Source organism: Petromyzon marinus, unplaced genomic scaffold (genome assembly GCF_048934315.1).
Source record: "Petromyzon marinus isolate PM22_M1 ecotype Great Lakes invasive population unplaced genomic scaffold, UKy_Petmar_22M1.pri1.0 PM_Scaffold_159, whole genome shotgun sequence".
Classification (NCBI taxonomy): Eukaryota; Metazoa; Chordata; class Hyperoartia; order Petromyzontiformes; family Petromyzontidae; genus Petromyzon; species Petromyzon marinus.
Genome location: NW_027423123.1, coordinates 136,917 through 164,608, shown reverse-complemented (window position 1 = coordinate 164,608; position 27,692 = coordinate 136,917). Strand labels below are relative to the sequence as shown.

The 27,692-nt window shown below is 47.9% G+C and overlaps 1 protein-coding gene across 1 annotated transcript; it reads left to right on the top strand.

Annotated features, from left to right (window-relative positions):
* Nucleotides 1–3,867: 3,867 nt before the first annotated feature.
* On the top strand, nucleotides 3,868–7,886 carry LOC142922743 (uncharacterized). Its single transcript, XM_076063581.1, has 2 exons — nucleotides 3,868–4,239; nucleotides 5,794–7,886. Exons 1-2 carry the CDS (start codon nucleotides 4,112–4,114, stop codon nucleotides 6,509–6,511), a joined length of 846 nt encoding a protein of 281 aa, XP_075919696.1. The 5' UTR covers nucleotides 3,868–4,111; the 3' UTR covers nucleotides 6,512–7,886.
* Nucleotides 7,887–27,692: the final 19,806 nt, after the last annotated feature.

The window sequence follows — 27,692 nt, the reverse complement described above, 5'->3', positions numbered from 1 at the left end:
AAAAAAGGAGAAAATATATTCTGATATTTTGGTACTGGCAAAGGAGGTCCCATGATATTCCACGTTATAATGTCTTGCTCTGTGAGAGCCACATTCAATCACGACTCAGCTGTGGCTCAGTCTCGTAAAACTCAGGCTCAGCTCTAGCTCAGCCGTGGTTTGGCCCAGGCTTGAGCCGCTCAGCTGCTTTTAAAGATACATGAGTGGCTCAGCCGTGGCTTGGCTCAGCTCCTGGGAATCCTGAATGTGGCTGGGGCCATGCTCGGAGTCGGCTCAATTCACACATTAGGGAATCACTACGTTCAGGCAGCACCCCAAGCCCCCTTCTATCCCTTGATTATTTGATCCTCTTCCCGATCCTTTCTGGAACCTTCCATGAGCGCACTACCGGAACTCACAATGCCATTACACTTGGGGAACGTATATTTATTTATTTATTTCTGAATAGAATTTGTTTCTGGTCATTCCTTAAGCAAGTCTAAGTCATGATTCATTTGTGGATTTTCTCTGCACAGCTCCAAGCGTGATAAATTTCAGAGAAAGGAGCTCCAGATGGCTCTGGAACTTCAGGGCGAGGGCAGTGATGAGGACTACAACGTTGTCAAAGTCCTGAATCATTTTGACTTCAGAGGACACCACTGCATTGTCCTGGAGCTGTTGAAGTACGTACCATGTGTTCCCACCCCCCCCCCCCCATAGCGTGATTAACTTCATTAGCTAAACTAAAACTTTTATTTAACAGGTGAAGCCCACTGCCCTATCAGTTATTTTTCACAAGCGGCCTGGCTACAAATGATAGCTAAAAAAAGTGGCTGATGTGGAAATGTATAGCAGCCAAATACTCTAAACACATGTTTCGAAATGTGGAGGGAAAAACCAGAGAACCCGGAGAAAAAGCCATGTGACCAGGGGTAGAACATGCAAACTCAAAATATACATGCGTCACGGTCGGGATCAAAGCCTCGATCTCTTCCACACCAGGGGAGGGTGATAACGTCACACCACCGGAGCTAGATGTTACTTTTGGGATTCCTGTGCCACCCACGCATTGTGATACTGTGGAGCTGTCATGTGTCCCGGGTGCATGAGGCCACGCCTCTTTTCTCAATAAGCCCCGCCCACTTTTATATAGCCACGCCTCCACTCGATCAGCGCAGTGGAAATGCTTGAGCCCCTCGGTGAAAATCCCTGAGTTCGATTCTCAACTCGGACGCCTTTCTCTGTGGAGTTTGTATCTCCTAATGGATAATTCCACCACCCGGAAACAGAGCCAATGAAAGCAAGTGGACAGATGTGCTAACTGATTTGGTTTATCAGCAAACCGATGACCTAAACCCACACTGAGCTATGAATCATATTAGTCGTGAATGTGCAAATAGAATATTAATATTGTCGTTATCAGAATCCACGCAGTATTGCAGGGTATGACACTGACGCTGCTTCGTTGTTGTCATTGTTGTTGCTGCTGCTGCCTCTTTCACAGGGAGAGCCTCTATGATGTGATTATGGAAGCGGGGCTCCGGAAATTGCACATGGGGATGGTGAAAACTTACACCAGGGGCATCCTCAAGTTCCTTTGCCACACCAAGGCCAGGAGCATCATCCATGCAGACATCAAGCCAGTGAGTGGACACAGCAATCAGCGTGACTTTGTTCCAGAGTTGTGTCATTATTGGGGACTCGGTCCATAGAGAAAACCGACCACGTTGGTCACAGGGTCGATGTGTTAGCTCTGTCCGTCTATCTGGAAGGAGGCAGGGTCACGTTACCTCTGGTGATGATCTGGTATGAATTAAACTGTCGTGTAGAGTCGTGTCGCTATTGGGGGACTCACCAAAGAGAAAACTAGCAATGTAGATCACAGCGTTGCCCCAAACTTTGAGAAACACAAACCGGAGCCGAAAAGAATGATTTTCAAAACGTGCCAAACACGCGTTTGAACTGACAGCTGCCCGTTGTCAGCTTCCATGCTGTGAATGGAAAACTTCCCAAGACACACGCGCGGTGGAAAGCGTCACGAAATCCGTGCGCCCTTGAGTGTGGTTTTTGGTCCATAACTCGTTATCGGGCAGCTGTGAGCAACTAGGATAAGTTGTCGATAGAGCCGCACCCTTTTACTTAGATGGTGCTTCAGAGAGCTTTAAATATGATGAGCCTCGACTAACATCGCTCATCTTGACGCATTTGAAAGGGGCACCCCCAGTGGCAGCTGTCAGAAAACAGCGAATGTTGCACTTGACTCAAGGTTGATGACGGCGCTACGCCTCACCTAGTTCCCCTGTTTAGCTTGTACCGTGGTACGTGATTGATCCACTGCTGGCTGAATGCTATCGGCGTAACCTCCGAGTGTGAATTCCTTCTGCCTTTCTTCCTTTAGGAAAATGTTCTACTCAAGGATACCGTGACCGGCACCGTCAGGGTCACGGACTTTGGCAACAGCTGTTTTGTGAAAAGGCAACGTGAGTAACCTCACCTGGGTGTGAGTTTCTGCGTGTGGGTGTGAGTTTCTGCATGTGGGTGTGTCTGTGTTCCAGTGTGTGTGTGTAAGTCTCTTAGTGTCTGTACATGTGACAGTGTGTGATAACGATGCTGTTCATGACACAGTGAGTATACACACACACGTACATATATATTTGTTGTTGTTGTGCAGCTCTGTATGTGGGTGGGACCCTGCCATACCTCTCTCCGGAGGTATTGCTGGGCTACAGATTAACGTGTGCAGTGGACATGTGGGCACTGGGCTGCACAGTGGCGGAGTTGGCGACCGGCAGGGAATTATTCCAGTCGGACAGCCGCGACGACCACCTCCCGTGCTGCATGGAGGTATTTCCAACTGGACGTTCACCCGCTCGTGATTCCCCCCTCCTTTCTTGAAGTTGTAGGCTATGGGGGGGGGGGGGGGTGGGGAGCCAGGAGAGGGGGGCGATTGGCTACTTGGTGATCTGGCGAATGGCAGCCATCGTATGTTGTATGTGTGTACACGTGTGTGTCCTGTACGTGTTGTGGGAGCAGTGGTGTAGCGGTTAGCGTGCTCAGCTACAAACCCGGTAATGCGAGTTTGATTCCAATTCACGGCCAACATCAGTGACGATTATCTGAACCGGTACTGGGCATCCCCTAGTACAAATCAGCCTCAAATGAGTACCTGGTGCCGTGTGTACCTGCTTCAATATAGCCAACCATCCCCTCTCTGTGTGTGCCACAGTCCTGGCCCTCAACAGGTGCCGCTACTGTTGCTGCTGCTGTTTCTACTCACTACTATAAGCACTTGCCCCTACAGTCTGCTGCGGCTACACGGGTGACTTTTGCCTTTATTTCAACCATGTGCAGATCCTCGGGTTGCCTCCAAGATGCATGATGGATGCAGCTCCTGACGGAATGCACTACTTTGGTGAGTTGAAGGGTGGGGCGAGCAACCGGCCGGATTCAGTGTTAGGGTGTGGCCTGGAGCTGTTGTAGTTCTTTTTGGGGGGGTGGCCATGGGGGGGAGGGGGCCTCTTTGTATTTTCAATTCCTTGGGTGAGTGGGTGGCTAATTGGGCGCGTGGGCAAGTGGGTAGGTGGGCAAAGTGGTGAATGGTGACTGTGTGTCTCTCCTGCTGTGCATGTCTCCTGCAGATCGTTTGGGCATGATGTTCTCCCCAGTCAAGAGAAGGGTGCCAGGGAGCTTGTCACTTCAGAGGGCACTCAGAAGCCACGACCCGGAGTTTGTTGACTTTGTCAGCTCCTGCCTGCGGTAAGAATCATCCCCCACCCCCTCCCCCCTCCCCATGAGGATTTCTCCCACCAAGGTGATCAACGATCGCCCTCCACCGATCACCAGGAAGATGTGGAGCTGAGTTAACCTGCCGATAACCAGTACCACCCTTGTTAAGATCGCCCTCTTTGGAGGTCCGTTAAAGATGATCCTCGGCAGTGCGAGGCTCAGGGCATTTTTAGAGTACTGCGTAATGAAGGATTGCCGCTGCTACCAAGACTACCGCTGATGCCGTGCGATCCTGGACCTCGTGGGAGAAGGGAAGGAACGTCAATCCTCTCACCACGCCTCTCTCACCACGTGCGCTGTGTGTGACCCCGGTGCGTCTCTCAACAGATGGGATCCGGATTGTCGCATGACGCCAGCGCAGGCGCTGGGTCACAGCTGGCTCCGGACCGTGGCCACCAGCACCACCAGCAACGCCACCGCCACCACCATTGCTGCTCCTGGCAGGGTACAGTGTTTTGGAGCTGCTGAGCGACGGTAAGCCACGAGCTGCTTGTCCAATGTTCAAGGCAGTCCATAGGGAGGTGTGGGGCCCGGGGCAAGTCACAATTAAATCGGAAGTATTAGCAACAATACAGGGTTTTTTTCGGTTAGATCGCATAGATATACATGTGTTGTTAAACTCACCACCACCCAACACAGCCAATTAGTAAGGTGTATCATGTAAACAAAATGTGCCAATTAGTTACTAGATCAGCACACCAGTGTGTTGGAAAGTAAACCCACCACATTTACTATTCGAGTACGACATTTTGCCGGGGATTGCAACCAGCCTCATAAGGTGACGGCCAGAATTGTGGAGAAATACTCCTGTTTCAGTCTTAAATAGTGATAAATGTGAATGTGATGTCATCATTTGTGAGCCAATCTGGTGCGAAAGCTTGCGTGTTAAAAATACATTTTACGTCTGACACCGTGACATCGAAGCACAGGGCCGCCAAAAGCACGGTGCCCGGGGCGGTTTCCCCAGTACACCGTACCCGGGGGACGGCTCTGCTCCTGTTAATGTATTTATATTTATTACTACTACCCTTATTTAGCCAGCATGAGCCTCACTCAGTCTCAAGACTCTTTTTCAGTAGAGTCCTGCCAAGTTGTTTGCAGTACAGAACAAATTTGCTTTTGCTACTGCTGCTATGCGATCCCGATTGAATGATTTGGAGGTTCAATTTCTAACACTGACGAGGATGTCCATCCAAAACTGGTTGCATTGCGTTTGTCAGGGTTCAGTTACGTGGAGGAAAATGCCAAACCCAAAGGAATGAAAGTTACATTTTAATGTACAATTTTATTGAGGGACTGTGTGTTGTCTTGGTGGGGTCTGGGGCTGTTTTTGTTGATGTTTTGCTGCCTTGCCCAAATTTACAGTTAGTGTTGAAAACTGGCAGGATTTTATGTACTTTGTGCTTATGTGCTCAATTTTTTGTGACTTGCTTACATTTTTACACGTTGCACTCCTTTTGTTTGTTGTTGTAACTTGCTTACCCTGTGCCTCGACTGCATATCTGTGAAGGAAGAGCTTCATAGCTTATCGTATTCCTCTTCATCCAGTCTAAATAATGTATTCTGATTTGGAAACCAATGCAGGACAAAACGGGGGGGGGGGTAGAACACACTCCACATTCCACACGGAGAAGTGACCCAAGTATGGGAATCAAACCCAGGTCCCTCTTTGACTGAGTTCCAGCCCTGCCGCCCGCAAACGAACACATGTACAGTTCAAACCCCACGTGTACATTCGGTTATATACGGATGTATTTTTATAATTGGTTCCTGGGTGAGGACAAATAATGAGGCAGCCATATCTTTGCCATTTAGCCCTTCATCCAGTGTGATATCGCAAGACTAATGCCCATTTTGTAACCAGACTCACGATGGGCATGGTATGCTGCATTATTGCAGCATCGTTATTAACCTGGTTAATATATCTCTGCACACAGTTAGTCCGTACGCAGACGATGGGGGGGGGGACGGACTGCGATCTCTGCTATAGCAGGAAGTTGGAACGGTGTCGTGCGCATCACTTCACAGAGCGGAGCCGGTGCTGCCCCCATCCTCCGCGCTTGCCCTGGCCTCTAAATGGAAGCTGACGGTTGTGGTGGAAGAGGAGACCCTGGTGGAGGAGCTCGTGGTGCAGGGAGAGGAGACCCTGGTGGAGGAGCTGGTGGTGCAGGAGACCCTGGTGGAGGAGCTGGTGGTACAGGAGGAAGAGGAGACTCTGCTGGAGGAGCTGGTGGTGCAGGAGGAAACCCTGGTGGAGGAGCTGATGGTGCAGGAGGAGACCCTGGTGGAGGAGCTGGTGGTGCAGGAGGAGACCCTGGTGGAGGAGCTGGTGGTGCAGGACGAGGAGACCCTGCTGGAGGAGCTGGTGGTGCAGGAGGAGACCCTGGTGGAGGAGCTGGTGGTGCAGGAGGAGACCCGGGTGGAGGAGCTGGTGGTGCAGGAGGAGGAGACCCGGGTGGAGGAGCTGGTGGTGCAGGAGGAGGAGACCCGGGTGGAGGAGCTGGTGGTGCAGGACGAAGAGGAGATGGGGGGGGAGACAGAGGAGGTGGAGACGAAGAAGGAGCAGGAGGAGGAGATGGTGGTGCAGGAGATGGTGGTGGAGGAGAAGGAGATGACAAGGAAAGAGGATCAGGCGATGGTGATGCAGGAGAAGAGGAAGCGAGGGGGCCTGGCCCGCATAGGGAGAACCATCCGTTCACTCCTCCGACGCGCGCTGCTGTGTGGTGGCCGGTCCACCACACAGTAGAGGTGATGGTCATGGATAGTTGTGAACCACGACCACTATCACCACACCCACCACATGCACACTCCACACATACACCCCCCTGTGATACCCACCACCCACCACACACACCCTGCACCCACCCACCCCGTGACACCCACCACACACTACACAAAGAGCTAGGAGTTTAGAGGGTTAGGGATTTATAAAGTTATGGGTTTAGAGGTTTTGGGGTATTTTGGGGATAAGGGGTTTATATGTTTAGGTATTTCGAGGGTTATAGGGTTTAGGGGTTGAGAGTGTTAGGGGTTTAGGGGATTCTAGAGTTAGGGGTTTAGAGGGTTAGGGTTTTAAGGTTAAAGGGGTTTAAAGGGTTAGGTGTTTATGTTTCCTCTATAAGTAATGATAAATGTAAGATGTCTTCTTCCTACACGCGTTTGTTCCACTCACGTGGGGTCCGCCGTCCTTGCCACCTTCTCCACACCGCCCCGTCCCGCGCCATCTCTCCCTCCGCTCCTCGGGCCACCACGTTCGACCGCATCACCACATCGCCCCACGTCTTCTTCTGCCTTCATCTCCTCATCTTAAAATCACAATTACTTAATAATACGCTTCCAGGCCGCACTAAGCCTGTAGCTGTCAGAGAGGTTAAAATAATACAAATTTTCTCAGTTTCAATGGATTCTCGAATTAGTCTTGGCCAGTAATAATGAGTTTTACACAACACTTCATCGTTATCAAAATACATTAAGTGTTCTTGTTGGCAAGCATGTACTGCAACTTCCGACAGTTATGTTTGAGAGTGTTTAATATTTATTTGGTGTTCCTTTAGTCTTACGCTAATGTTACGTCCCATCTGTCCAATATAACATCTGCCACATAAGCCATTAATCCGATACACACCATCCGTTGACAACTTAGGCAATTCATCTTAAGTACAAGATACTATTTTTTTAATTTTGTGTACCGTGCCAAATCTTACTTAGATGTTTAGCTTTTTGCTTTTCCAAAACTCGAGCTAATTTCTCAATTACTCCCACGATATATGGTATTTTAATTGTTTAATAACCTGATTCAGCAGTATTGCTGTTCGATCTTGGTTTAGCATTCATTGCTGTTAATTATTTGAGCATTATTGTAGACATTCAATCGTAGCGTTTCTTTGACATGTTCAATCTCTCTCCAGACATTCACCATCTGACACTGTTTTAGCCAGATGTATGAGCATCTTGATGAGAGAGGTTTTCTGTACGGGGTGATAATGCGAATCTGCATTCAGATAGGCATCAGTATGCGTTCCCTTTTGGTAAACGCTGTGTGTGTTATTTTACCATTTAGGCCTCGTCCGATAAATCACCTCTCCAAAGGAAATAAGTATTTAGAGGCCACACGGGACCGGGGGGGGGGGGGGGGGAGTTTATCGTTGTGTCTGTTGCTGCGAGCAGATAGCGCGCAATGGAGAGCTTGCTCAGAGCAGAGCTGGGCACGGACTCAGCGAGGACGCTGGGCGCTTCGGCCGGTGGAGGCTGCATCAGCACCTGGCAGAGCTACGAGACGGGGCGCGGACACGTGTTCACCAAGATCAACGCCAAGAGCGGGGCACCCTCCTCTACGCCTCCTCTACGCCTCCTCACCACCTCACCTCCTCTACCCTTCTCCTCGCCTCCTCTACACCTCCTCACCACGCCACCTCACCACGCCACCTCACCTCCTCACCACGCCACCTCACCTCCTCACCACGCCACCTCACCTCCTCACCACGCCACCTCAACACCTCACCACCTCACCTCCTCTACCCTCCTCTTCGCCTCCTCTACACCACCCCGCATCCTTGCCTCAACCTTCATTCATTCAGCCCTGTCATTAATGTATCACTTTTTTTTTACCTCCTCTACCCTCCTCTTCGCCTCCTCTACACCACCCCGCATCCTTGCCTCAACCTTCATTCATTCAGCCCTGTCATTAATGTATCACTTTTTTTTTAGCTGCGACTACTAGCTAATTTGTCAGTTACTCCCACGATATATGGTATTTTAATTGTTTAATAACCTGATTCAGCAGTATTGCTGTTTGATCTTGGTTTAGCATTCATTGCTCTGTTAATTTGAGCATTATTGTAGACATTCAATCGTAGCGTTTCTTTGACATGTTTAATCTCTCTCCTCAAACTTTGACCATCTGACACTGTTTTAGCCAGATGTATGAGCATCTCGTTGAGAAAGGATTTCTGTGCGGGGTGATGATGCCAATCTGCATTCAGATAGGCATCAGTATGTGTTCCCTTTCGGTAAACGCTGTGTGTGTTACTTTACCATTTAGGCCTCGTCCGAGCAAAATATCCAGGAAAGGGAGTGTGTTATTCACCTCCATTTCCATGATGAACTGGATGGCCGGTTTTTGTAAATTGAGATGATTTAGACATTCATTCATTAAGTATCTTTACCATGTCGCCAGACAACCAAAGTGTCATCTACATATCTACACCAAAAGTGGGTTTTAATGTACTTGAAGCAAGTGCTCTTGCAACCCGGGGGTTGATGACCCCTGTGTTAGAGGCCACACGGGACGGGGGGGGGGGGGGAAGTTTAACGTTGTGTTTGTCGCTGCGAGCAGACAGCGTGCAATGGAGAGCTTGCTCAGAACGGAGCTGGGCACGGACTCGGCGAGGCCGCTGGACGCTGCGGCCGGTGGAGGCTGCATCAGCACCGGGCAGAGCTACGAGACGGGGCGTGGACACGTGTTCACCAAGATCAACGCCAAGAGCGGGGCACCCTCCTCTACGCCTCCTCACCACCTCACCTCCTCTACCCTCCTCTTCGCCTCCTCTACACCACCTTGCATCCTTGCCTCAACCTTCATTCAGTCAGCCCTGTATCACTTTCTTTCGCTGCGACTACTAGCACCACCATGGTGAATGTTGCAGTGAACTTCACCTCGTTGATTCTCCCCTCCACCCACGTTAAGGGACTCGGTCTACCAGACACTTTGACCGCTTCGTCTCATCCACTCCACTTTCAACCACCGCGCCTCACTGCAGTTCACAACAACGCACTCAACTAAACAACTCGGTCACCCACTCATCCAGTCACTAACTCAATCACCCTATCACACATTCATCCAGTCACTAACTCATCCAGTCACTAACTCAATCACCCTATCACACACTTATCTCGTCACTAATTCAATCACCCTATCACCCACTCATCCAGTTAACCACTCATCCAGTCACCCACTCATTCAGTCACCCACTCATCCAGTCACCCACTCATTCAGTCACCCACTCAATCACCCTATCACCCACTCATCAAATCAGCCACGCATCCAGTCACCCACTCATCCAGTCATCCACGCAATCACCCTATAACCCACTCATCCAGTCACCCACTCAATCACCCTATCACATACTCATCTAGTCACTAATTAAATCACCCTATCACCCACTCATCCAGTCACCCACTCATCTAGTCACCCACTCATCTAGTCACCCACTCAATCACCCACTCATCTAATCACCCACGCATTCAGTCACCCACGCATCCAGTCACCCACTCATCCGGTCACTGACTCAATCACCCTATCACACACTCCTCCACTCGTTTACTCAAACACTCACCCATTTACTCACCCAACCGCTCACCACCATGCAGGTCACCTCACTCTTCTTTTCAGATTTATCAGTTTCCACTGCTCCACTCTGGAATCCACACCCGGTCTTCCTGTTTTCCCAAACTCTTGCAACAATAAACTTGATCAATTTAAGGAACGCGTTTCTTTGATCTTAATTATCTTATTACTCATTGGACAGTTATGTATTATTATTTTTTATTGGTACTGGCCGTTTGGCGTTTTGTATTGTGTGGTGTTTGCATTGCTGTCAACCCCTCATCAGTGCCTACCTTATTACAGAACAATTCAGACCTTGTTGGTCACCCCGTGCCCCTTATAAGTCCCATGACAAGGGAGAAACACACAAATAAACTTAACAAAAATGTTGCCCGTATTGAAACGGCCGTCTGCCGTATGGACCTCACAACTCACTTTCCCCCAACAGAATACGGGTAAACCGTGTGGGTTGGCGGCCATGGGTTTTGTTGTGTTTGCGAGTCCAAGTTATAGGACTGCACCCTGGGTTGTGCGTGGTTCTCATTGGTGGGAGATTCCCTTCGCTGTGTTGCACGCCAGTGGCTGGGGGCTGCCTGGGGCCAGTGACGTGTGAGTCGGTGTCAATGTGCACCGGCAAACATTTACCGCCAGGTGGCCCCAGTGTTTATTACCCGTCCACACGTGGATACCTGAAGCCCATGTCAATCCACTGCTGGATGAGTCCCGCAATGAAGATACAATCAGTACATCCACTTTGCTTTTGGACTCCACCTGTTCCATTGGCGGCCGAATGCGAATCTAAATGTGCATAGAAATCAAACCAATTGACCTACGACCTTTGCCCCATCAACTTTTGCAGAATTTTAGATGTGCATTACAGCTACTTTAGCCGGGTGGTTGTGGGGGCTATGTATGCTTGTAATCCACGACTGCGTGGAGGTGAGGGTTGGTGGATTACAAAAATGTTGCGACAACTCCCACCCCTTGGTCGTCAAGGAGGTAGAGAAGGCGGTGTGGAATAATGTGGACTCTGCCTGTTCCATCTGTAGATTTGTGGTAGAGCGTTGGCCCCCCCATTTGCTTGGATTTCTCCAGGTGCTCCGATTTCTTCCCACATGTAAACACTCATTAATCTTGATTTGAAGCTTTCGTGACTGCAGGAATCCTTACTCTTTGGTTCTTTCGGTAAAGTCACGTAGGTAGAAAAAATAATAATGGATCACGATGTTTCGATCGCCACACAAGCAATCTCACTGAGTCTCAAGACTCCTTTTCAGGAGGGGCCTGCCAACTTTTCGCAGGAGTAATTTGGATGTTTGGCTAGTACCAGTTACATTGTATGTTGTTGTTTTGCTATGGGAGTAAACCCACACAGAGAAAGGGACCAGAATGAGGAAAGCGAAGCCAGGCAGTCCTTCAGAAGATGTCATGCATGGGCGTGACCACTGCACCACCCTGCCGCCCAAACAAATGTAATTTAAATAATCTACAATACTGGCAAATAAACCCTATTAGTATCAACCGAATTTCTGGACAATGTGGCACGTGTATAGCTGCATAAGTGTTTATAAAAGTCGTGTTCACATTGCTTATTAATAATATAATAAAGAACAGGTTTCCCACCTCTGGTTTCATTTGACTTACCGGTTGTCCTCATTATGTGTGTCACAGGTAATGTGGCAAGGAAAATATTACGCAGCACGTGTTGCAGGATTAGGGCAATTATGGTGACACACGTGACCCCCTCTACACAAGTAACAGCTGAGAGTCAATGATGGGATGTTGTGCGATTGATGCAAGCGACCCATCATTGTGTTTTGATGTTGAGCTGTTAAAATTGCACTGTTGTGAGGTGAGGTCAAGCTCGATGACTGCTTCCAGCGGTATCAATATCAGCATTTTGAAGAGGCTCGCGGAGGATGATACTGGGCACTAGGGTGCAGTCTCCCCCCATGAACAACAGAGGGCAGAGGAGCGACGCTCACAACAATTATTGGCGGAGCACCGGGCGTATAAAACACAAAGTTGGAAGAAAGTTTTTTCTCGGGGAGTTAACCCACAACACCTGGGTCTGTCCCGCGTGTTCACACGATAACGCGTTTTCACTTCAACGCGTTTTCTTTACGTTAGGGAACGCTTCTCGCACAACGCGGAACGCGCTCCGTCACAACGCGCTTTCTGAGCGGACGACTTTCTTGAGCAGTGAAATTAATTAAAATCTTTTGCTCTGCCATTTGATTTTAAATTACGACTCTTCAAAGAGCTTTGGTTGTAGTAAGCAATATTTGAATTTGTTTAAACGACCTGTATTCTCTTACAACATGTTTTATATTCCTAGGCATTAAATGTGTACTAAAGATGCAGACTAATTGTACATCTAATGGGACCACTTTAATCGATGTCCGTTAATAGATGTAGGCGTGGTAAGGTTTCGAGACGCACTCGTGAAACGCAGTCCGTGTCCTTCCTCGTCCATTTGTCTTCATTCCAACGTCAACTTTGTTCTGCCGGTCTCTCTCATTAAGGCCACATGGCCACACTGTGTCTCTTAGTTCTTGCAAGCTAAGCTGGAGTCAGTCTCTCTCATTAAGGCCACATGGCCACACTGTGTCTCTTAGTTCTTGCAAGCTAAGCTGGAGTCAGTCTCTCTCATTAAGGCCACATGGCCACACTGTGTCTCTTAGTTCTGGCAAGCTAAGCTGGAGTCAGTCTCTCTCATTAAGGCCACATGGCCACACTGTGTCTCTTAGTTCTTGCGAGCTAAGCTGGAGTCAGTCTCTCTCATTAAGGCCACATGGCCACACTGTGTCTCTTAGTTCTTGCAAGCTAAGCTGGAGTCAGTCTCTCTCATTAAGGCCACATGGCCACACTGTCTCTTAGTTCTTGCAAGCTAAGCTGGAGTCAGTCTCTCTCATTAAGGCCACATGGCCACACTGTGTCTCTTAGTTTTTGCAAGCTAAGCTGGAGTCAGTCTCTCTCATTAAGGCCACATGGCCACACTGTGTCTCTTAGTTCTGGCAAGCTAAGCTGGAGTCAGTCTCTCTCATTAAGGCCACATGGCCACACTGTGTCTCTTAGTTCTGGCAAACTAAGCTGGAGTCAGTCTCTCTCATTAAGGCCACATGACCACACTGTGTCTCTTAGTTCTTGCAAGCTAAGCTGGAGTCAGTCTCTCTCATTAAGGCCGCATGGCCACACTGTGTCTCTTAGTTCTTGCAAGCTAAGCTGGAGTCAGTCTCTCTCATTAAGGCCACATGGCCCACTGTGTCTCTTAGTTCTTGCAAGCTAAGCTGGAGTCAGTCTCTCTCATTAAGGCCACATGGCCACACTGTCTTTTAGTTCTTGCAAGCTAAGCTGGAGTCAGTCTCTCTCATTAAGGCCACATGGCCACACTGTGTCTCTTAGTTTTTGCAAGCTAAGCTGGAGTCAGTCTCTCTCATTAAGGCCACATGGCCACACTGTGTCTCTTAGTTCTGGCAAGCTAAGCTGGAGTAAGTCTCTCTCATTAAGGCCACATGGCCACACTGTGTCTCTTAGTTCTTGCAAGCTAAGCTGGAGTCAGTCTCTCTCATTAAGGCCACATGGCCACAGTGTATCTTAGTTCTTGCAAGCTGAGCTGGAGTCAGTCTCTCTCATTAAGGCCACATGGCCACACTGTGTCTCTTAGTTCTGGCAAGCTAAGCTGGAGTCAGTCTCTCTCATTAAGGCCACATGGCCACACTATGTCTCTTAGTTCTTGCAAGCTAAGCTGGAGTCAGTCTCTCTCATTAAGGCCGCATGGCCACACTGTGTCTCTTAGTTCTTGCAAGCTAAGCTGGAGTCAGTCTCTCTCATTAAGGCCACATGGCCACACTGTCTCTTAGTTCTTGCAAGCTAAGCTGGAGTCAGTCTCTCTCATTAAGGCCACATGGCCACACTGTGTCTCTTAGTTTTTGCAAGCTAAGCTGGAGTCAGTCTCTCTCATTAAGGCCACATGGCCACACTGTGTCTCTTAGTTCTGGCAAGCTAAGCTGGAGTCAGTCTCTCTCATTAAGGCCACATGGCCACACTGTGTCTCTTAGTTCTTGCAAGATAAGCTGGAGTCAGTCTCTCTCATTAAGGCCACATGGCCACAGTGTATCTTAGTTCTTGCAAGCTGAGCTGGAGTCAGTCTCTCTCATTAAGGCCACATGGCCACACTGTGTCTCTTAGTTCTTGCAAGCTAAGCTGGAGTCAGTCCCTCTCATTAAGGCCACATGGCCACACTGTGTCTCTTAGTTCTTGCAAGCTAAGCTGGAGTGAGTCTCTCTCATTAAGGCCACATGGCTACACTGTGTCTCTTAGTTCTTGCAAGCTAAGCTGGAGTGAGTCTCTCTCATTAAGGCCACATGGCCACACTGTGTCTCTTAGTTCTTGCAAGCTAAGTTGGAGTGAGTCTCTCTCATTAATGCCACATGGCTACACTGTGTCTCTTAGTTCTTGCAAGCTAAGCTGGAGTCAGTCTCTCTCATTAAGGCCACATGGCCACACCGTGTCTCTTAGTTTTTGCAAGCTAAGCTGGAGTCAGTCTCTCTCATTAAGGCCACATGGCCACACTGTGTCTCTTAATTCTTGCAAGCTAAGCTGGAGCCAGTCTCTCTCATTAAGGCCACATGGCGACACTGTGTCTCTTAGTTCTTGCAAGCTAAGCTGGAGTCAGTCTCTCTCATTAAGGCCACATGGCCACACTGTCTCTTAGTTCTTGCAAGCTAAGCTGGAGTCAGTCTCTCTCATTAAGGCCACATGGCCATACTGTGTCTCTTAGTTCTTGCAAGCTAAGCTGGAGTCAGTCCCTCTCATTAAGGCCACATGGCCACACTGTGTCTCTTAGTTCTTGCAAGCTAAGCTGGAGTGAGTCTCTCTCATTAATGCCACATGGCTGCACTGTGTCTCTTAGTTCTTGCAAGCTAAGCTGGAGTGAGTCTCTCTCATTAAGGCCACATGGCCACACTGTGTCTCTTAGTTCTTGCAAGCTAAGTTGGAGTGAGTCTCTCTCATTAATGCCACATGGCTACACTGTGTCTCTTAGTTCTTGCAAGCTAAGCTGGAGTCAGTCTCTCTCATTAAGGCCACATGGCCACACCGTGTCTCTTAGTTCTTGCAAGCTAAGCTGGAGTCAGTCTCTCTCATTAAGGCCACATGGCCACACTGTGTCTCTTAGTTCTTGCAAGCTAAGCTGGAGCCAGTCTTTCTCATTAAGGCCACATGGCCACACTGTGTCTCTTATTTCTTGCAAGCTAAGCTGGAGTGAGTCTCTCTCATTAAGGCCACATGGCCACACTGTGTCTCTTAGTTCTTGCAAGCTAAGCTGGAGTCAGTCTCTCTCATTAAGGCCACATGGCCACAGTGTATCTTAGTTCTTGCAAGCTAAGCTGGAGTCAGTCTATCTCATTAAGGCCACATGGCCACACTGTGTCTCTTAGTTCTTGCAAGCTAAGCTGGAGTCAGTCTCTCTCATTAAGGCCACATGGCCACAGTGTATCTTAGTTCTTGCAAGCTAAGCTGGAGTCAGTCTCTCTCATTAAGGCCACATGGCCACAGTGTCTCTTAGTTCTTGCAAGCTAAGCTGGAGTCAGTCCCTCTCATTAAGGCCACATGGCCACACTGTGTCTCTTAGTTCTTGCAAGCTAAGCTGGAGTGAGTCTCTCTCATTAATGCCACATGGCTGCACTGTGTCTCTTAGTTCTTGCAAGCTAAGCTGGAGTGAGTCTCTCTCATTAAGGCCACATGGCCACACTGTGTCTCTTAGTTATTGCAAGCTAAGCTGGAGTCAGTCTCTCTCATTAAGGCCACATGGCCACACTGTCTCTTAATTCTTACAAGCTAAGCTGGAGTCAGTCTCTCTCATTAAGGCCACATGGCCACACTGTGTCTCTTAGTTATTGCAAGCTAAGCTGGAGTCAGTCTCTCTCATTAAGGCCACATGACCACACTGTGTCTCTTACTTCTTGCAAGCTAAGCTGGAGTCAGTCTCTCTCATTAAGGCCACATGGCCACAGTGTATCTTAGTTCTTGCAAGCAATGCTGGAGTCAGTCTCTCTCATTAAGGCCACATGGCCACACTGTGTCTCTTAGTTCTTGCAAGCTAAGCTGGAGTCAGTCCCTCTCATTAAGGCCACATGGCCACACTGTGTCTCTTAGTTCTTGCAAGCTAAGCTGGAGTGAGTCTCTCTCATTAAGGCCACATGGCCACGCTGTGTCTCTTAGTTCTTGCAAGCTAAGTTGGAGTGAGTCTCTCTCATTAATGCCACATGGCTACACTGTGTCTCTTAGTTCTTGCAAGCGAAGCTGGAGTCAGTCTCTCTCATTAAGGCCACATGGCCACACCGTGTCTCTTAGTTCTTGCAAGCTAAGCTGGAGTCAGTCTTTCTCATTAAGGCCACATGGCCACACTGTGTCTCTTCGTTCTTGCAAGCTAAGCTGGAGCCAGTCTCTCTCATTAAGGCCACATGGCCACACTGTGTCTCTTAGTTCTTGCAAGCTAAGCTGGAGTCAGTCTCTCTCATTAAGGCCACATGGCCACACTGTGTCTCTTAGTTCTTGCAAGCTAAGCTGGAGTCAGTCTCTTTCATTAAGGCCACATGGCCACACTGTGTCTCTTAGTTCTTGCAAGATAAGTTGGAGTGAGTCTCTCTCATTAATGCCACATGGCTACACTGTGTCTCTTAGTTCTTGCAAGCTAAGCTGGAGTCAGTCTCTCTCATTAAGGCCACATGGCCACACCGTGTCTCTTAGTTCTTGCAAGCCAAGCTGGAGTCAGTCTCTCTCATTAAGGCCACATGGCCACACTGTGTCTCTCAGTTCTTGCAAGCTAAGCTGGAGCCAGTCTCTCTCATTAAGGCCACATGGCCACACTGTGTCTCTTAGTTCTTGCAAGCTAAGCTGGAGTCAGTCTCTCTCATTAAGACCACATGGCCACACTGTGTCTCTTAGTTCTTGCAAGCTAAGCTGGAGTCAGTCTCTCTCATTAAGGCCACATGGCCACAGTGTATCTTAGTTCTTGCAAGCTAAGCTGGAGTCAGTCTCTCTCATTAAGGCCACATGGCCACACTGTCTCTTAATTCTTACAAGCTAAGCTGGAGTCAGTCTCTCTCATTAAGGCCACATGGCCACTGTCTGTTAGTTCTTGCAAGCTAAGCTGGAGTCAGTCTCTCTCATTAAGGCCACATGGCCACACTGTGTCTCTTAGTTATTGCAAGCTAAGCTGGAGTCAGTCTCTCTCATTAAGGCCACATGGCCACACTGTGTCTCTTAGTTCTTGCAAGCTAAGCTGGAGTCAGTCTCTCTCATTAAGGCCACATGGCCACAGTGTATCTTAGTTCTTGCAAGCTAAGCTGGAGTCAGTCTCTCTCATTAAGGCCACATGGCCACACTGTGTCTCTTAGTTCTTGCAAGCTAAGCTGGAGTGAGTCCCTCTCATTAAGGCCACATGGCTAGACTGTGTCTCTTAGTTCTTGCAAGCTAAGCTGGAGTGAGTCTCTCTCATTAAGGCCACATGGCTACACTGTGTCTCTTAGTTCTTGCAAGCTAAGCTGGAGTGAGTCTCTCTCATTAAGGCCACATGGCCACACTGTGTCTCTTAGTTCTTGCAAGCTAAGTTGGAGTGAGTCTCTCTCATTAATGCCACATGGCTACACTGTGTCTCTTAGTTCTTGCAAGCGAAGCTAGAGTCAGTCTCTCTCATTAAGGCCACATGGCCACACCGTGTCTCTTAGTTCTTGCAAGCTAAGCTGGAGTCAGTCTCTCTCATTAAGGCCACATGGCCACACTGTGTCTCTTCGTTCTTGCAAGCTAAGCTGGAGCCAGTCTCTCTCATTAAGGCCACATGGCCACACTGTGTCTCTTAGTTCTTGCAAGCTAAGCTGGAGTCAGTCTCTCTCATTAAGGCCACATGGCCACACTGTGTCTCTTAGTTCTTGCAAGCTAAGCTGGAGTCAGTCTCTCTCATTAAGGCCACATGGCCACAGTGTATCTTAGTTCTTGCAAGCTAAGCTGGAGTCAGTCTATCTCATTAAGGCCACATGGCCACACTGTGTCTCTTAGTTTTTGCAAGCTAAGCTGGAGTCAGTCTCTCTCATTAAGGCCACATGGCCACACTGTCTCTTAATTCTTACAAGCTAAGCTGGAGTCAGTCTCTCTCATTAAGGCCACATGGCCACTGTCTCTTAGTTCTTGCGACCTAAGCTGGAGTCAGTCTCTCTCATTAAGGCCACATGGCCACACTGTGTCTCTTAGTTATTAGAAGCTAAGCTGGAGTCAGTCTCTCTCATTAAGGCCACATGGCCACACAGTGTCTCTTAGTTCTTGCAAGCTAAGCTTGAGTCAGTCTCTCTCATTAAGGCCACATGGCCACACTGTGTCTCTTAGTTCTTGCAAGCTAAGCTGGAGTGAGTCTCTCTCATTAAGGCCACATGGCTAGACTGTGTCTCTTAGTTCTTGCAAGCTAAGCTGGAGTGAGTCTCTCTCATTAAGGCCACATGGCTACACTGTGTCTCTTAGTTCTTGCAAGCTAAGCTGGAGTGAGTCTCTCTCATTAAGGCCACATGGCCACACTGTGTCTCTTAGTTCTTGCAAGCTAAGTTGGAGTGAGTCTCTCTCATTAATGCCACATGGCTACACTGTGTCTCTTAGTTCTTGCAAGCGAAGCTAGAGTCAGTCTCTCTCATTAAGGCCACATGGCCACACCGTGTCTCTTAGTTCTTGCAAGCTAAGCTGGAGTCAGTCTCTCTCATTAAGGCCACATGGCCACACTGTGTCTCTTCGTTCTTGCAAGCTAAGCTAGAGCCAGTCTCTCTCATTAAGGCCACATGGCCACACTGTGTCTCTTAGTTCTTGCAAGCTAAGCTGGAGTCAGTCTCTCTCATTAAGGCCACATGGCCACACTGTGTCTCTTAGTTCTTGCAAGCTAAGCTGGAGTCAGTCTCTCTCATTAAGGCCACATGGCCACAGTGTATCTTAGTTCTTGCAAGCTAAGCTGGAGTCAGTCTATCTCATTAAGGCCACATGGCCACACTGTGTCTCTTAGTTTTTGCAAGCTAAGCTGGAGTCAGTCTCTCTCATTAAGGCCACATGGCCACACTGTCTCTTAATTCTTACAAGCTAAGCTGGAGTCAGTCTCTCTCATTAAGGCCACATGGCCACACTGTGTCTCTTAGTTATTAGAAGCTAAGCTGGAGTCAGTCTCTCTCATTAAGGCCACATGGCCACACAGTGTCTCTTAGTTCTTGCAAGCTAAGCTTGAGTCAGTCTCTCTCATTAAGGCCACATGGCCACACTGTGTCTCTTAGTTCTTGCAAGCTAAGCTGGAGTCAGTCTCTCTCATTAAGGCCACATGGCCACAGTGTATCTTAGTTCTTGCAAGCTAAGCTGGAGTCAGTCTACCTCATTAAGGCCACATGGCCACACTGTGTCTCTTAGTTTTTGCAAGCTAAGCTGGAGTCAGTCTCTCTCATTAAGGCCACATGGCCACACTGTCTCTTAATTCTTACAAGCTAAGCTGGAGTCAGTCTCTCTCATTAAGGCCACATGGCCACTGTCTCTTAGTTCTTGCGACCTAAGCTGGAGTCAGTCTCTCTCATTAAGGCCACATGGCCACACTGTGTCTCTTAGTTATTAGAAGCTAAGCTGGAGTCAGTCTCTCTCATTAAGGCCACATGGCCACACAGTGTCTCTTAGTTCTTGCAAGCTAAGCTGGGGTCATTCTCTTTTCGACATATGTCCAACCAAATTCTGTAATAATAATGTTCCAGTTTCTCTATATGTTTTTAAATATAGATTTGAATAAATCTACATTTAAAAATCCACAAATCTGGCTGTCTCCTGATGATGCTGGTTGTAATTACTGGCGAAACGACGTACTCAGATTGTTTATGTTGTGGCTTTGCTCTCTAACACACAACCGGTGTGCTGTACTAGTAACGCATTGGCATGTTCTGTTTAAGTGACAAACCTTACTAATTGGCTGTCGGGTGGTGGTGGGTTTACCGACATATTTTTATATTTACGCAATCTTACGCAAAAAACCTGTATTATGTAAAAATAAATTTATTTTCCTCCTTTCTTTTTGGACAGTTTCAAATCTCTAACGTCTTTCAAATTGTTCTGATGTACAGTGCTACATTTCAAATTACTGTCATGTTTGCAACGGGTTGTTTAAAATATATTTAAATGGTGTAGATTCATGTTTAAACTCGCTTCGAATCTGCATTCATCATTTTCTTCTTAAGCAGTCCGTAGCTACAATTGATACATCGATGCATGACCCATTTGATTGTGGTTTATTGGTCTTTATTTATCAATTAAAATGTTATTGAGTGTGCCAAATCCTAAAGAGTAGCGTTTGAGTCGACCTTATTTTATATTCACATGTGAAACGCCTGTGCACATGAATGTAATCCAGTTACACACTCTCCTACTTGTTCATCAACTCTCTTCGTGGTGTAGATTTGATGGCTTGTATAGCAACCATAAGCAAACACAACAAGTCCGGGTGACTCATGATCCGTGATTCACGATGCCAGTGGGCCAGGTTTCACTCTCAACTCTCTACCTGTGTGGCATGAATAAAACGCACCTGTAAATTTGACCTGAAATGATTGCACAACAATTGCCCCGCCTTCATGGGATGTTCATCCTCCACTGTTTATCTGGCTTTGACCTGAATAATATAAAAGTGCGGCTCTGCAACTGCTGTAGAGTCACATTGGTATAAACACATTTTACAATATGAACAGCGCATTGAAAACGCGTACTATTTTATGTATTGTTTAACAAGTGTGTTTACAAATCCACACTGAGAAACACGATGATTGACAGAGGGGAGTAAATTTTATTTTCGATAGTATATTTAAATAGAGCTACTGTAGGTAAGTAGTTTCCAGTTTTAAAGGCGTAGTTTAACAAGACAACACTTGCCACCATCCTTCAAACCCATTGGTGAAAAAGAGCAAACTTTATGTTTACATTATAATATAATGTTTAAATTATATTATATATTATATTATATATAATATGTTTATGCGGGAGGCGGGGACTTATGGGACCCCGGGGTCCCGCCATAAGGTTCATATGAATGGTTACCCAAAAATCTCAATTATGGATAATCATTGGTCGCGAAGGCCTTCGTGTTAAACTTGTTTTTTTAGTCATCTGGAGAGTGATGATGAAACGTATCGGGAGGCCGTAGATGAGACGTGGGGGTGGGTGGGGGGGCAGAGAGAGAGTTGCAGTTGTTGAGCCTATTGGAGCGAGTTACAGCATCGTTGTCCTCTCCTACAATGGCATTGCTTCTCTCCTTCGCAGAGGCGGTAGCCGAGCATCTGGTCCGTCTGCTGAGCCACGCAAGTAAGATGGCAGAGCCCCCGAGCCTATCTGCGCTGTCACGCGTGAAGAAGCAGCTTGCCGAGCTTTTGACTCGCGCGACCTCCCGAGCCTGGGCCTCGGCTCCTTCTTGGACATCCTCCATCGCAACGCCCAGGTGCGTACGTGGCGTGCGTGAGCCCACCCGCCTCCAGCTGGTAAGAGGCAGTACAGCAAGTAGGTGTACGACACTGCCCGTGCAAAGTTTGAGTTTGCTTACCGCCTCCGAGTGGCGCTCAATGTTAAGTTTGTTTCCAAAATTGTGCGGGGTAATATTAGTTTATTATTACGAACTTAAAACTCATTTGTCGATAACTCGAATACGTTTAAGCGTTATGTAATCACTGCCAATGCAGAGCACAACAAAGTGTCACGTAAGATGCATGGGTTTTCTCTTGTCACTCTTAAAAAATATCTGTGAATTTGGCAAACATCCCAAAGGTAGATATTGAAAATCACCGTTAAAATTGAGTGTACAGCGGTGACATTCAGATAAAATATATGATAACACTATATATGCAAAGTGGACGGGTGGCTCAAAGATCAAAGTGGTGTGTTGGCAATAATGAGATTCTGGGCTTGAATCTGGATTTTGACCGCTTGGGTTGAAACCGAGGTCTCAAGTCTTATCAAGTCGATCGTGCGAGCCCATTCACCAGCGACTGCACAAAATTACAGTCTCATTAAACTTGGGTTTTGCACTTCATTTTCCTAATTCCATCTCTGAGAATAACAATTTCAGCTTGACTCTCGTGCGCCGCACAATCTCATAACACAGCTAATGTGAAAGTGTTGGCTCCTATTGTGTACAAGATAAAAGGCCACCCACCGCATTTTATGACACAGGGCCTGCACGGCTATGCGAGATTTACGAATGGATGATTTATTTGTCTCTTGACATTACGCCGATAGCGCATTTGGAAAACTAAAATTGAGAGCGAATTTTGTTTTAATATGCAAACTTAAATCTGTAATATTTAATCAGTTTTCGTGCACTGCATTGTGAGATGCAGCTCCATGCGTATCGTTTAGCTTTAAGCCGGTGTTTGCCTTGCGGTCGCCGCGGTGTCAACCAACTGATGTTGACGGATTTTATTGTGTCTGTGGTAGCTGTTGGAGGAGACTGGGGTTGTGATCTCTGCCCTGGGTGGATCTGGAGCCACAGCGACAGACACTTGGGGTTCTTTAATCTTTCACATCAAAGGGTCAGTGAGCCACACCAATATGCCATTGGTAATGCAACTTAAGGATTCAATGTTCAATGCAAGTGATTGTCGAGACAAACTGATGATTGTGTGTGTTACACCCCTCTGGCAGTCCACTGCCTGATGAAGGCCTCGCCACGTTGCTTTGGTCATGGGGGTTGTTGCACCAAACTTTACCACGCTTGGTGAAGGGGGCGGGGATTAGGTTCAGGACTGGTTCAGATATCAGTCACCACTGACGTTAGCCATGGCTAGGAATCCAACTCGGATCGCCGCGTTAGTATCGCAGTGCACCAAACATTGCAGCAGTGCTTCAGAAATCATTCCGAAGTTGCTTGATATTGCACACAGTTTGAATAAACCATCATTACTTCAGGAAATATATTTTTACTTAAAATTTTACTTTGTACATGCTCTGATCGTAATAAAGAGTTGTGCTAGTTAGTAGTAACAGCGCGATACATCGGTTAAATCGATTAATATTTATTATTAAGCTGACAATTCATGTATTGAATTGCACGTGTAAGAATCAACTTTTGAAAAATTGTATCCCTTTTTATTTTAATAGTTTCACATTGCCACTGCAGAGAGTCGACATGATCAGTGTAAGTTCAAAAGAACTGACACACCTTGTGAAAAACCCAACGCAGAAGATCCCTGAGCTTGATATTCCACGAAGATCATGGTCCCCCTAAACCGCATCTGCACAAACCATGGCAGATGCGGATACCTGATGCACAAATGTAAAATTAAAAACTCTCCAGTGTTTGACTGTGGTCATCCAGAACAGATCGTACAACGTGAAACGACGCAATAGAAATTTAAAGTCAAGCCACAGTGTGATTGTGACCATGCAACCCAAACTATGCACGATATTGTGAACCACAGTCCGCCTCACCTTTCACCTCGTCCTCTTCACCCCTCGACTCGTCCTCACCTCTCACCTCAGCTCGTCCTCCTCACCCGTCGTCGTCCTCACCGCTCACCTCGTCCTCCTCACCCCTCACCTATCCCTCGCCTCGTCCTCCTCACCCTTAGCTCGTCCTCACTCCTCGTCCTCCCCTCCCCTCGCTGTCCTCACCATTTGCCTCGTCCTCCTCACCCCACACCTCGTTCTTCTTACCCCTCATCTTGTCCTCCTCACCGCTCGGCTCGTCCTCCGCACCCCTCACCTCCTCACCCCTCGTCCTTCTCACCCACACCGCGTTCTTCATACCCCTCACCTCTTCCTCCTCACCCCTCGACTCGTCCTCACCCCTCGTCCTCCTCACCCCTCGTCCTCCTCACCCCTCGTCCTCCTCACCCCTCGCTCTCCCCTTGCTCTCCTCACCCCTCGCTCTTCTCAACCCTCGTCCTCACCCCCACACCTCGTTTTTCTTCTCACCCCCCGTCCTCACCCCTCGCTCGTCCACCGCACCCTGCTCCTCACCTCCTCACCCCTCGTCCTCCTCACCCCTCGTCCTCCTCACCCCTCGCTCTCCTCACCCCTCGCTCTCCTCACCCCTCGCTCTCCTCACGCCTCGCTCTCTTAAGCCCTCACCTCGTCCTCCTCACCCCTCGTCCTCCTCACCCCCACACCTCGTTCTTCTTACTTCTCACCCCCCGTCCTCCTCGCCCCTCGTCCTCCTCACCCCTCGCTCGTCCACCGCACCCTGCTCCTCATCCTCCTCACCCCTCACCTCGTCCTCCTTACCCCTCACGTCGTCCGCTTGACCCCTCACCTCATTCTCACCCCTCACCTCGTCCACCTCACTTGTCCTCAACCCTCACCTCGTTCTCACCCCTCACCTCGTCCTCACCCCCACAGCTCGTTCTTCTTACTCCTCACCCCTCACTCTCCTCACCCCTCGTCCTGCTCACCCCTCGTCCTCCTCACCCCTCGTCCTCCTCACCCCTCGTCCTCCTCACCCCTCGTCCTCCTCACCCCTCGTCCTCCTCACCCCTCGACCTCCTCACACCTCGTCCTCACCCCTCTCCTCGTCCTCCTCACCCCTCATCTCGTCCTCCTCACCCCTCACCTCCTGACCTCGTTCTTCTTACCCTTCACCTCGTCCTCACCCCTTGCCTCGTCCTCCTCACCCGCTCCTGACACGGCCAACGCACACGCCCATGCAACCTCACTTAGGGCACGGCACACCGACTTAGCATCACCCTCATTTATACCTCCACGTTTATCGGCCTCGTTCTATCGTGACGGCCAAGACGCTGGACGTTTGTGATAAAGAACTTCGTAGCTCATCGGATTCCTCCTCCAGTGTACAAATAAATAAATATCACGGCTCTGATCTCTTTGCGGCGCCGCAGTGGCGTTCATCACTCGCCGCCTCCCCATGGCACGACTACGACGCCCTCTGTTGGACGCTGTGTGTCATCAACATTGTTGCCTGTGATTACACTCAACACAACGTCGCTGTGTGTGATTACACTAAACACAACGTCGTTGTTAGTGATTACACTAAACACAACGTCGTTGTTAGTGATTACACTAAACACAACGTCGTTGTTAGTGATTACACTAAACACAACGTCGCTGTGTGTAATTACACACAACGTCGTTGTGCGTAATTACACTCAACACAATGTCGTTGTGAGTGATTACACTCAACACAATGTCGTTTTGAGTGATTACACTCAACACAACGTTGTTGTTTGTGATTACACTCAACACAACGTCGTTGCGTCTCATCAATATTTTTGTGTGTGATTACACACACAACAACGTTGTGTTTAATCACACAACAATGTTGCGTGTAATCACTCACATATTGAGTGATTACACACTCGGCGTGTGTCTGTAGCAGTTGTACGTGTGCCGCTTGTCGTAGATGTTCGCGGTTTGAATCCAGCAGCCGCCCTGTTTAATGCTACAGGCGTGTTCACCGCAAAGACACCATGTGCCGTCTGCTTCAGTGGACGTTGAAGATCCCAGCGTCATGGACCAGATTAACCGAATTAAATACAATTGCCCGCAAATTACCCAGTTGGAATATACTGTGCCTAGTAATCATTGCTGGGAAATGTGGTAGAACCCTCCTGAAAAGAGCCAGTAGGGCTATCCTGGGTAAAACTGACCACCCACCCCCTCGTGTGGCATGCTAGCCTTAATAGGTGCTCGCTAACAGAACTTATTTATCGAACAGACTGTTAAATGAAGGGACTGTGTCTTCATTTGAGTCCGTGACTGTGTAACCTGGTACATAAGGGTGCCGCGGTGGTGGGATGTTAACTCCTTCACCTGGTATGCAAGAGGTTGTGGGTTCGATCCGGACCCTGACGCCTGTATATTTGGAGTTTGCATGTCTCTCTCTCTCCTGTGGTCGCGTGGATTGTTCTCCAGGTCTTCCAGTTTTTCCCTCCATATTTAGAAACATGCGTTCAGAGCAGGAGTCTCAAACTCAACTTACCTGGGGGCCGCTGGAGGTAGAGTCTGGGTGAGGCTGGGCCGCATCAAGTATTCCAAAAAAAAGTGCAACTGATCCAATCTTCTCAATCTTTATTAATAACAGTTCAGAACATGAACGGTTCTTCAGAACATAGGCTTCTCTTACCTACTCCATGTTTCCAGAGACCTGGCAGCGCTTCCTCTTCTTACACAGCTGAGCCACATTTGGCTTGAGGGAGGAAGCAATTGAGACCCTCAGTATGGCTTGAAATGCTCATCAGTAAGTTTGGACCTGTACTTTGACTTATTAAAGTTCATGGTGCAAAAGAGCTTTTCACACAGATATGTGCTCCCAAAAAGGCACATGGTCCGCTTGAACATCCTGGAAAGCTCAGGGAAGGTGGGGGTGATATATTTACATGTTTTTATCCCAATACCTGAGTATTTGGGATCTTATTTAGTATGCCCTTTCTATATATTCTGAGAGGTATTTGAAAACTTTATCAATGTTCATGCTTTTTTTGAGCACTTCGTTTTTCTTATCATTATTAAATTCATCAATCGTGTTCTCTCTCAGGTGTTTATACCTTTCACATTCATAAATAAAGTGATCTAGATTTTCTTCTTTTTGTTCACATTCTACATATCCTTCTGCTCTACCGAATCTCTCTGGATGCCATTGAGCTAACTCTGGTGTCCATGTTACTCCATCTGTCTTAATTCTTAACATCAAGTGCATTGTCTCATGTTTTATATCTTTTAATTTCTTGCTCTTTTTGATTAAATTGTTCTTGGTAAATTATTTTCTTTTGCGATTGCACATATCTGTCCTTTTTCCTTTTCTTTGTTTCTCTTGTAATAATCTATAACTTCTTTATAATATTCAGGTTCTAACCAACATTTGGCTTTTTTCCCTTTCCTATTGCAACACTCTGTTGTCTTTATTAGGTCACCGATTACACTTGTTGAGTCCGCCCACTTCCTAAGTCCTCTGTACCTTGCACTGGGTGACAGGATATATTTTCCTTCCACTTGGTGTCACTCCGGAATCACGTTTCAACCAAGTGACTAACGTTGCTAATTCGCGTTGGCTAACTTGTCAACAAACACCGGAAGCTGGCACGAGCCTGAGCTATGGTAAAAAATATATAATAATTAAAAAATAAATAAAAGTTGATGTCACATAGTGGGCCAGAAAATATCGTTCCGCGGGCCACAATTGGCCTGCGGGCCGCGAGTTTGAGACCCCTGGTTTAGAGTATTTTACTGCTATAAATTTCCACAAGATGAGCCACTCCGTTAAAACTAACATTTGTGACCAGATCGCTTCTTAAAAAGAGCTATATGGCTCACTTACCTGGTAAAATAAAAAGTTACATTTCAAATAATCACCACGGTAATGTGTTACCCACACGACCTTGAACTTGAGGCATCGCGCAGAACGCGGCATGCAGTGTGGGGTTAGCTGGGTGGTGCAGGGAGCTGCTACTACTTGCAGAGGGGGGCGGGGCAGGGGGGGACTGAGTCCTCTTGCATAATTGACTTGCGGATTGACCGATGCATAGACGAAAAGATAGCACGTGAATGAATGAGTGTACGGCTGGACTGCAAATGAATGGACAATATTCTTCATCGCCAT